The 10,082-nt window shown below is 55.8% G+C and overlaps 3 protein-coding genes across 3 annotated transcripts; all 3 read right to left on the bottom strand.

Annotated features, from left to right (window-relative positions):
* Positions 1-32: 32 nt before the first annotated feature.
* N657DRAFT_643266 (ubiquinol cytochrome reductase) lies at positions 33-1,907 on the bottom strand. The gene is made up of 4 exons (XM_062792516.1): positions 1,158-1,907; positions 899-987; positions 690-840; positions 33-627 (listed from the first exon to the last, which is right to left on the bottom strand). Exons 1-4 carry the CDS (start codon positions 1,447-1,449, stop codon positions 446-448), a joined length of 714 nt encoding a protein of 237 aa, XP_062650249.1. The 5' UTR covers positions 1,450-1,907; the 3' UTR covers positions 33-445.
* A 51-nt stretch (positions 1,908-1,958) lies between these two features.
* Positions 1,959-5,692, bottom strand: N657DRAFT_592939 (uncharacterized protein). The gene is made up of 3 exons (XM_062789936.1): positions 5,513-5,692; positions 2,351-5,441; positions 1,959-2,296 (listed from the first exon to the last, which is right to left on the bottom strand). Exons 1-3 carry the CDS (start codon positions 5,605-5,607, stop codon positions 1,997-1,999), a joined length of 3,486 nt encoding a protein of 1,161 aa, XP_062650250.1. The 5' UTR covers positions 5,608-5,692; the 3' UTR covers positions 1,959-1,996.
* Positions 5,693-7,410: 1,718 nt separating this feature from the next.
* On the bottom strand, positions 7,411-8,861 carry N657DRAFT_654834 (putative aminotransferase class I and II family protein; the record flags this gene model as incomplete). Its single annotated transcript, XM_062794539.1, has 6 exons — positions 7,411-7,699; positions 7,776-7,943; positions 7,994-8,178; positions 8,326-8,353; positions 8,408-8,756; positions 8,786-8,861. The coding sequence occupies 6 exons, from the start codon at positions 8,859-8,861 to the stop codon at positions 7,411-7,413; spliced, it is 1,095 nt and encodes a 364-aa protein (XP_062650251.1).
* Positions 8,862-10,082: the final 1,221 nt, after the last annotated feature.

Here is a 10,082-nt window from a genome sequence, read left to right on the forward strand (position 1 = left end):
GAGACTCACCCCAAGCCTGCGAGCATGATTCCCCGGCACTTGTGCCTTCATGCCTGAACCGATCGGGTCACTGCCTGTTGGGCGTTCCCATCACATTATACATAACAAGCCATCCTGTTCGATGCCCAGTTGACCTGTCACAAGCCAGTCAGCCCGAAGAATGTCTTGTCTTGCGTCTTATTTGTACAATCAACATTGTCCAACGAACAAGGTCTGTCTAGGGGATACTAGCAAAGACAGAGGAAAATTGCCCAAACTCAAGCAGCAGTCAGGCTTGCTCCGCGGTTTATGGTCTATAAGCAGGTGGCTGCAACCGGAAATCTGCGACGCTCTCTTTCTCGTCTCGCCCAAACCCCGTACTGTACTCATACACCACCCCGCCCAGTCTCCCGCTGTCTCTGTCTCCGTGTCCGTGTCGTTGCCCTCACAGTCGATTTCCAGGTCCTTAACCAATGACCAACTTGCCGTCGTCCGAGAAGTCGTACGCGGGAACCTCGAGGTTCAGCGGGGCGGGGCCTTTCCTGATGCGGCCCGAGATGTCGTAGTGGGAACCGTGGCAGGGGCAGAACCAACCGCCAAAGTCGCCGGCCTCGCCGATGGGCACGCAACCCAAGTGTGTGCAGACGCCTGATCCCCGTCTGTTAGCCGCAATTCCAGCTCTGTACTCGGTCTTTCGATCTGACACATACCAAGCATGACGAGCCACTCGGGCTTTTTGACACGTTCCTCGTCGCTCTGGGGGTCTCTTAGTGAGGCGACGTTGACCTGGTTGGCCTCCTCGATCTCGGCCGCCGTCCGGTGGCGGATGAAGACGGGCTTGCCGCGCCACTTGATAATGACCTGTATGCTGGTAAGCCTCTCCATCCTCCTGACGCGCACACACCCCGGAAACACTTACGTTCTTGCCCTCAGGGATGGCATTGAGGTCGACCTCGACCTTGGCCATGGCCAAGACATCAGCCGAAGCAGACATGTTGACAAGAAACTCTATTCTCCACACGTCAGCCCGGTCATGCCCAAGCATTTCCCCACACATTACCATCATTCACACCCCGTTTCAGCCCTGCCAGCAAATCAAGTCCTCCTTGAATTCCCTGAATCAACCCCTTCAAAGCCATCCCCCATAACCCCGAAACGAGAAGAAAAAAACAACTCACCCTGAATAGTAGACTTGGCCCCCGCCGCTGAGATGGCGCCCAGCGTGCCAACCATAAAGTACGAGAAGAGAGCATTCGAGCTAGCCTGCTTCTTGGAAATGTACTTTGAAAAATCCGGAATCTCGGTGCTCTTGCTCTGGCCCTTGAAGGTGAAAGGGCTCTGGAAAGTCGACGACGAGGAGGCGTCTCGGAGAGCTGGGGACGAGCTCATGGCGCGCACGCAAGTAGAGGTGGCCGGCAGGCGGGCGGCGGACCGCGCGAGGGTGCGCGACATTGTCTGGAGGGGCGCCATTGATTTTTTCGGAATTGGGGTTAGAGTAGATTCAGTTCGGATCGGTGGTGGTCGATGAAAGGAAAATAGCGGCGTGGTCGCTAATCGTCGTCGCTGCGATCCGTACGGCAGAGGCGGGGAAAGGGGAGGAAGAGCGGCGAAGGGGTTGGCTCGTTGGTTGTGTCGACGTCGGCGGAGTCCGTGGACTGAGGTTTTTCAGGAAAGGCCGCTGATTCTGGGCCGAAGCACCGTTTCCACATTTCCCGGCATGGAGCTGGTTCGAAGGACGGTCTTGCGGCCTCAGGCAGACAAATTCGCACACTTACCCGGCTACTGATTGGTGGCCTCCGCTGCCACTCCGGCTTCTCCCGTGCGCCTTGGCATTTGGTGTCATCGCTGCCGTGTCGAGTCAACTCCCGTCCCTAATGTACACCGAAGCATGACAGTCGCCACAGACATCCCAGAAAAATAACGACGAATTGTGAGTGAAAGGGGCCAATTGCCCCCAGGAAGTCTTTATTTAGACTTTTCAATGTTCAATAACGTTATTGCTTACCAGGGCAACCCTTTAATGCATGCGTCGCAGCTCCTCTACCAAATTCCGCATATGCTCGACGGTTGGGCCCAATCCCTTGCAAATGGCTTCCTGAGTCGCCTCATCCACATCGAGAAACCTCTCCAACAGCTCCCCGTCCAAAAACCGGAATGGCCCATCCCCTTCGCGCTCCGCGTTCCTAAACGCCCTGTATGACCTAAACTCGATGTCGCCAGCCGTCTTGATGACATCGCCCAACCTCGCCTGGAACGTCAGCAGCAGGTCTTGAAAACCCTGCGCAACCGTGCCAAACATGTAGATGCCGCCCTCGACCTGCCAAAAGTCAGCAGAGCTCCCCTCCGATACACACGTCGATAGGTTACTCACCGTCCCCAAAAAGGCCCGCGGCACAATCATAGCCCCCGGTGATGTCTCCACCTCCACCCCCCGTATCCGATTCACCATCTCGCCCAGGTTCATCTCGCTCGTGACCTCCATCCGCCTCTTGTCCTCGTCCGTAACCCCATTCAAGTTCCTCCTCAACACCATCAAATTCCCTTGGGCATCCGCCTCCAGCCAGCTCTCCCCCTCCACATGCCCCACCGCCGTCGCCCACACACTGCCAAAGTGCCTAGCCCGCTCCACCAGCTTGGGCGCGCCGCCGCCGCCGGTCCCCTTCTCCCCACCGCTAGCAGCAGGAACGTACTCGACCAGCGCAACCGACTTCATCAGATCCGCGATGGCAATCATGTTGCCGCGCACCGTGATCTCGGCCGGGTACGTCGCGGGCCGGTACGATGCCAGCCGCGTCACCTCGCCCGTGGTGGTCGACGTCTCCTCGTACCGGCATACCACGACCGTCTTGGTCAGGCCGGCGACGATGGTCCGCCCGTCCTCCATGACGGCCAGGCACCGGCACGCGCCCTTCAGATCGTGGCTCAGAATCAGGTACGGATTCCGATCCCCGTCGACCCCAAAGAACAGCATCCTCCCGCGAGCGTCCGTGCCGGGGCCGAAATCCGGGTCCGGCAGGAAGCTCGTCCCCACAATGAACCGCTCGGCCGGGTTGCCGTACGAGTCGGTCATCTCGGCGCGCACGACGCACTCGATGAGTTCCGTGTAGGACGGCGACCCGAGCGGGAACGGCTTGCCAACGCGGTCAAAGAGGACCTCGTCGACGAGCTGGAAAGACGACTGCACGAGCTCCTCGCCGGCCACCAGCTCGCGGCGGATGCAGCCGAGGCCAAAGACTTTCTCCTTGGGGGAGTAGGCGATGCGGCGGACCATTTCGCCGATGCGGATGGTTCTCACGTGCGTGCGGCGCTGGCGGTCGATGTGGGAGATTTTGAGCTGCGAGTCGGTCGCGACGGCGATGCAGTCCGGGAAGGCTTCCGCGTCAAAAGGGCAGATGTAGGTCGCTTCCTCGGCGGTGACGGCCGAGTAGACTATCCGCCCCTCGGCGCCGTAGATGAGGCTGGGGTGTTCGGTGGTGGCGAATATGCTGTGAATGCCGTTGGGCTGCGGGAGGAGGTGGAATCGCGCCTGGCGCATGCCCAGGATGACGCGCTTTCGTCCCGAGAGCGCTAGGTCGGGGGAAACGTTGAAGGTGATGATGTTGCCGTCTTGCATGGCAACGAATAATGTAGGCTCGAATACGCGGAGGGGCAGGACTTGCACAAGGGCAAGGTCGCGGGGGATGGAGGCGTCGTCCTTTGATGTGCGGAGCGTCTCACCGTGTATTGGCTCCAGCGTGTCGAGGTCGACAATGGAGACAGTGCCCGACGACCAGAAGCCGACCACGCCAATGCCGCTCATCTGTGGCGGTACGTGAATACAAGCAATTTGGTCTTGACTGCCGATATCCTTCTGTCGAATGGTCCATATCTCTTCGGATAAGTTTAAAGACACTAGCTCCGTGCCATCTACAGACAACAAGAGCCAGCCGGGATTTGCCGATGCGCTGATGATAGTCTTCTGCCGGTCCGGTCTCCATACTGCTCTCAAGGAACCGCTTTCTGCGTCGAGAACGGTGGCAGCGGCCGGGGTGACCTGCAGGAGCGTGCCATTGGGGAGATCCATCGCTAGTAACGTCTGCTGGTCGAAAACTATTCTCGAGTATGACTCTACCTCCTCAACCTCGCCCTGTGCGTCGAACCGAAATACACGCGTCTCGGTCAAGAATGACACGACCAGGACATCAAACCTGGGTGATCCGGAAGACTTTAGCGAGAAGAGACCGCGACAGTGATCCACATCAGCGAGGATGCCAACGTCCTCGAGCCCGACACCACTGCGCACACTCCGGAGCGTTCCGTCCTTGTGCACTCCGCTGCAGGTGACGATGCGAGCCTGGCCGGACGAGTACTCGTTCCCTAGTTGGCCTTCGTCCCCCCTGTTGCCCATATCCATGATGGTAAAGTCCAAGATCGGCCCGATATTGTCGAGGGTCTGCACCAGTTGCAAATAACGACTGGAGTCTTCACTATCGAGATCAAGTCGGTAGAGCTGGCTATCGCCGTAATGGGAGGCAACGAACAACAGGTTGTCCCCAAGATACACCAGCTTGCTCGCGCGCGACGTCTTTCCGATGTAGTTGACATCCATTCCCGTCACCACGACGCCTTCGGTATTCAGGGTAAGCAAATGTAGGCTCCCATAGTCGTCGGCCAATAAGTAGTTTTTGACATTAAGCTCGGCCCAGGCGACAAAGATGGAAGCTTCCCGCAGCGCCGATTCCACGGGGATCTTCGTGACTTCGTCGATGTACAGCAGCCTCGTCTCGCCCACCACAATCAGGCCGCCGAGGTGCGCCCTGGCCGACTCGAGATTCCGCACGTTGTGCCGCTTGACTTCTCCCTCGAAAGGCTTCACGGGTATCAGCATGGATGCGCTGGGATCCGGCATATCCTTCTCGTACTCTCTGTCCCGGTCGGGGTCAAAGCTCGAAGGTTGTGTATGGCGATCATCCTTGGTGAGGCGGTAGATGGCCAGTTTCGCGTCGCCCGAGTCAGCCCTGCTCTGGTACAGGAAGGCGATCTTGGGATGCCCCGTTTCCGTGTACAGGAAGGTGCTCGCCCTGATGAAGAGCTCGGACAGTCGCACTTGGTCCATGAATGTGAGCTCCATCGCGTTGCTTTTCCGATCCCCCAGCCGCATGATTGTTAGGACCCCCTCCCACAGGTGCATGGCCAGGAATCTCCCGGATGGGTCAACCAGACATCGGTCCTGGCTCTGCGAATCGCGCATGTGGCGCTCGCCGGGGTCCTTGTCGGGGTTTCCCGTGTCTAGTTGTGACATCTCGGGGTTCCATATGAGCGTGAAATACTCGAACCGGTCGGTTCCGACAAAAACGAGATCGGTTTTGGAGTCTTTCGGACGGAGCTTCTCGAGGATGACGATGGTGCCGTTGACAACCTTGGAATAGGCCTGGCTGAGCTGGCCGTCGGAGAGTCGCCATATCTCCAGTCGGTTGGCCTTTCTGTTACAGTCAGTCAGTGCTGGGATTTCTGCAATTGGCACGGAGAAGAGAAGGACAGGCACGGTTCTTACGCAAGCACCAAGCTCTCCTCCTCGTCCGAGAGGAGATGGCTACGCAGGGCATGCCGCACGCTGCTAGGCCGATGGATGGGAGCTATGTAGGCCATTGTCAGCAGATAATGGCGACAGGGAACTGCAGGAGTAGAACCATGGAAGGTCACATTCGTGGGAACCAGAGCTCCTTGAGAGCTTCCCTGGTGGAGATGCAAGGTCGGAGATAAGATCACGGCTGCAGGACACGGTCCGTTGAATCCGGCCCCGCGCTCGCGTTGCGTGGGGCGCAAAACTGCAGTGGAACCTCTTTGGGATGGCCCCGCGCCGCCAGACATACACCTCCACCGGGATTTTAACCGTTAGCGCAATAAAAGCCCCACCCACTAACTGAAAGAAGCAGAAAGTATAGATACTTGAGTTTCATGCAAATATCACACTAAATTTAGTACTCAATACTTCCACCCTCAGCTGCAATCACTTTCCGTAACCTGTCTGGCATCGAGTGTGCCAGCCGTAGTAAAAGGTCCTCCGGGATCGCATCCCATGCCTCCTGAATAGCCGTACGGAGAGCTGAAAGACTAAGTCGTTGAAGATCTGGATAGTAGTCCTCAACATAGTTCTTCAGCCATTGCCAGAGATTCTCTATCGGGTTGAGGTTCGGGCTTCGTACAGGCCAGTCTATTAGCTCAAGTCCAAGTGCCGTAATGAGACGCCTCGTTGACTGAGCTACATAGGCAGCAGCATTGTCTTGTTGGAAGGCGAATTCGCAGCTGTAAGACTCCCAGAACTGCCGTCCAAGTGGAAGTACATAACGCTGATATTTCTCAGCGTTTATACCCCCGTATCCCTTCTCCTAGAAGAACCCGAATCCCTTGCGCTGTCCAGCGAAGCAGCCCCAGAACATCCAGCCATGTGATTTTGTCCGAAGGAATGCCCAAGTTCGAGGGTCTTCGGTGTCGTGTATAGTAATCCACCCCTTCCACATAGGCTTATTGGTAGCCCAAGTCTCATCGCTAAGGATAACCTTTTCCCAATCCTCGGGATTAGGTCGTAGAGCCAACTGCTCATATGCGAAGACGAATCGTACGGCCCGGTGCTAAGCAGTCAGTTGAATCCTGCGGGGGCGTTTCCTCCTTGAGTAACCCATCGATCATAGGGCTTTGAAGATCGTAGTCTCTCCAAAGAGTCAAGCCCGGGGATATAGTATTTCAAATCGCCCTATGGGAGCTCGTGGCAGAGGTTGTCGGCTTCGAGGTAATGACGGAGAATCTCTTTCTGCGGAGTACGGATCAACGGATGTCTGCCTACATGCCCAGCTTTCTACGGAGTGACTGGGCCGTCACAGGCCCACTGCACCTGCCGTTGAGTCGCTCCCAAGGCCCGGGCAATCGCTTAAGGACCACTTAGCATGATTGCGTAAGGCTCGCGCCTCTATTTTCTTATCTCGCGAGAGTTCTTGGGCACGGCGCCTCGTGGATGTCGTGGCTTGGCCCGTAGGCTCTGTGAGTTGCGGCTGCCGGATTCGCTGAAATTGTAAGCGGTAAAAACGCTCCGCAGCAGGCGAGTTATGGATGCTTGTATGATTGATCAGAGCACGGATACCCATCCTTGAGATGCGAAGGTCGACATGTTAACGACAGTAGAGCGAATAGTATACGTATGGGTAAAGAAAATAACTGGCTTCGCTTCGAGGTACTTTACTATAGAATTTGCTAGGAGAGTGACCTTGTAGATTGAAGATTTCGGTAGGGCAAGGTGACGTAAGTAGCTGACCTTTTGGTTAGTCGTGGGACTTGTATCGCGCTAACATTTAAAACCCCGGTGGGGGTGTATTTATATGGAAGTTCTCTTTCAGAACAACTGGGAACTCTCGCTGTCTTACGAATACACCCGGTTCCTTTCGCCCGCGTTCCTACTCATTGTGTAATATCTTGCAGTGCCTTCACCATCCTCTGAAGTTCAACCTCCAGCGCCTGCCTGGACACTGAAAATGTGAGGCGGAACCAGCCCAGCTCTTCGGTGCAGAAATTGGTCCCCAGCGCGATGGCGACCCCGTTCGCAACGCAGCGGTTGCTGATTTCCAACTCTCGCTGCTGATAAACTTCCTTGTCTCGAGAATTTAGGGTGTAGATTGAGAGACTGGGTAACTCCTCTCCCCGGATCATGTATCGTCTGAGATCAATCCAGATGAACATGCCAGCGTATCTTCCCTAACTGTTAGATCCGATTGTTGTCTGACCGACCGAGGCATCTGAGGGAGTGGAAAACGAGAATGACCTACGAGTCTCGGTAGTACGGGATCCCGTGGTCGTCCAAGAATTGCGTCGCAAAAGCATACTGCTCAGCCAGGCGCTGCTGGTTTGTTGCGAAGAAGTCCTCCGTGTAAGCACCGTTCTCTAGCATGCTGGCCCAGAGGTCTTGGATAATGTACGGCGGCCAGGCAAGCATGCTATGATCCGTATCAGCTCGGGGCGCGAGAATCAGAACTCCATCACCAACCTTGTCCCAGCAATCGCCGCCAGAAGCCCTTGATTTCTGGTGTACAGCATGCCTAGCCGCAGCCCGTTGGCACAGAAGTCTTTGCTTGCCCCGTACGCAAGGTGGACAAGCTGGGGGTCGATCCGGTCGGCGAGGTTCAGCGCCAGAATCGACGTGAAGGGTACAGGGGCTGGCGCTCTGGGGTTCTCGAAGACGGAGGTTCGCGTATATTTCGTCGCTGATGAGGTGGAGCTCGTGCCGGCCGCAGAAGCTGGCTATCGCTTTCAAGGTCTCGATTGGCTAACATAAGTGTCAGCTGTGTACAGTGCCGAGTCTGGTTGAAGCTAACTTACATAGCATCTCCCCAGTGGGTTGTGAGGGCTACGGAGCGACCGTCAACGAGCGTGCCGCAGCTATCATTGCGACATTGCTCACTTGGTTAGGAGAACCGCCCGGACTTTGATGCCATTCTCTTGGGTTCCTTTAAGCGCCTTGTCTAAGGCCTCAATGTTCATCTCGGCGTCGAAAACATCGACAAACCCCCTATGATCGGCGAGTGACTGGAACACCGCCGGGACAATCACGCCTCTGGCCCGAGTTGGGATGTCCACAGCGAAACCCATGTAAAAGGGATGCGGGATAATGATGCCCTCGCCTTCGTTGCAGATGGCACATGCTAGGCTGTCGATAACCGCGGTCACTCCAGGTTGGACGATGATGTCCTCATATCGCACGGGCTCACGCGGCTGGAAATTGGAGTTAAGTGAGGAACGGGGCGAGAAGCCTGTCTGAGCCGAGTAGATCCCTTTGGACCGGATCCGTACGTGAGATGGCGGACTGGATCGACTGCAACATTCTTCGCGGTGAACTCGACTACTTCCTGGTGCATGAGGGCATTCTCGGCTACGCTCAGATTCACCCTAAGCTTGTCAGAAAGGATTCCCTGACGGGTGAGCGACAACATACATTCCATCAGGGCTATCTGGCGTCCATGGATTCGCCAGTGACTTATCAAAGTCCTCCCACTGGCGCATATGGACGTAGTTGTGGCCCGCCCTGCCAGCCAGGTGGAAGGAGGCGGCGGCTTCGTTAGCGGACATCATCTTAGCAGGTCACCATACGCTTGAAGGGAATGCATCCAGCAAGCTAAAGTGCCCCAAGTGAGTTGAGGAGGTTGGCCTCCTATTGAAAGGGAGTCCAGACCGACGCAATGCAGGCCTTAAGACGTTAGCCGGCGACTCGGAGGGATTTGTCATCGCGTGGCCGATTGAACGCCGCCGCTTCTCCACTTGACGTTGCGACTCTGATCCATCTCATACGAAGAACAGGCCGATTCCGGGCCAGAAACATGCCGACTTATCAACACCGTACGCGTTGACTATGCAGAGTGGAGAGCAAGAGCCGACATCAACTCTGGTTCAAAATCCTGGGACAGAGCTTGGGCCGTGCTGCTGACTTATCGCGGGCAAGGCAGGTCGACTCTGGAGGCCGACTGGCATTCGATTCGGACAAAAGACTCAGACTCACGACGGGCACTTTTCACGTTGGCAATTGGTCTCAGCGGGAAACACTCAAAGTGGGGCATTTGGGAGCGCAAAGTTGGTCACAACTGCAACAGATTTCACGACAATTCCACCACAAACTCACCAACCACACCACTCATATTCACCCCCACACCACACATTCTTCTTCCTCACAACCCGAGCGGAGCCCGAGAATGCAATGAAAAAGAGGTTCGCGACACATGGAGGCAGTGAAATACCATGGTCACTGTCCCGTGATCCATGCACAAGTGCAGAGGAATCAACGGGGAGAGACAAAAATTAATTTAATCAAGATTCTTGTCCGTAGACAAGTTTCAGAGATTAAACTGAAAAGAACAGATACTACACTTGATCTAAGCCAAAAGGCAAAGAGAGCTAAAGAAAAAAAGAAAAAAAGGATTCTGAAAATCTGGGAGGGAAGCGAAGTCTTTATACCCATTGTGAGTGGTCAGTGCACAGCTGCAAATCTGCAGCCCCACTGCAATTGTCTGTGCGCTCTTTATGTGGGGCAATTGTGCCAACTTCATTGGAGCATCCCATTGAAAAGGGGCTTTGTTTTACTCGGG

This window comes from Parathielavia appendiculata (genome assembly GCF_033297405.1).
Source record: "Parathielavia appendiculata strain CBS 731.68 unplaced genomic scaffold N657scaffold_3, whole genome shotgun sequence".
Taxonomy (NCBI): domain Eukaryota; kingdom Fungi; phylum Ascomycota; class Sordariomycetes; order Sordariales; family Chaetomiaceae; genus Parathielavia; species Parathielavia appendiculata.

What these genes read in the sequence shown, in the direction of transcription:
- N657DRAFT_643266 (XM_062792516.1), bottom strand. Translation starts at nt 1,449, where the DNA reads ATGGCGCCCCTCCAGACAATGTCGCGCACCCTCGCGCGGTCCGCCGCC. An exon ending in GGCCAAGTCTACTATTCAGG is followed by an intron (nt 988 to 1,157) that starts GTGAGTTGTTTT and finishes TGTGGAGAATAG; the next exon opens with AGTTTCTTGTCAACATGTCT. An exon ending in CGAGTGGCTCGTCATGCTTG is followed by an intron (nt 628 to 689) that starts GTATGTGTCAGA and finishes GACGGGGATCAG; the next exon opens with GCGTCTGCACACACTTGGGT.
- N657DRAFT_592939 (XM_062789936.1), bottom strand. Translation starts at nt 5,607, where the DNA reads ATGGCCTACATAGCTCCCATCCATCGGCCTAGCAGCGTGCGGCATGCC. An exon ending in GAGGAGAGCTTGGTGCTTGC is followed by an intron (nt 5,442 to 5,512) that starts GTAAGAACCGTG and finishes TGACTGTAACAG; the next exon opens with AAAGGCCAACCGACTGGAGA. An exon ending in CGCGGGCCTTTTTGGGGACG is followed by an intron (nt 2,297 to 2,350) that starts GTGAGTAACCTA and finishes GACTTTTGGCAG; the next exon opens with GTCGAGGGCGGCATCTACAT.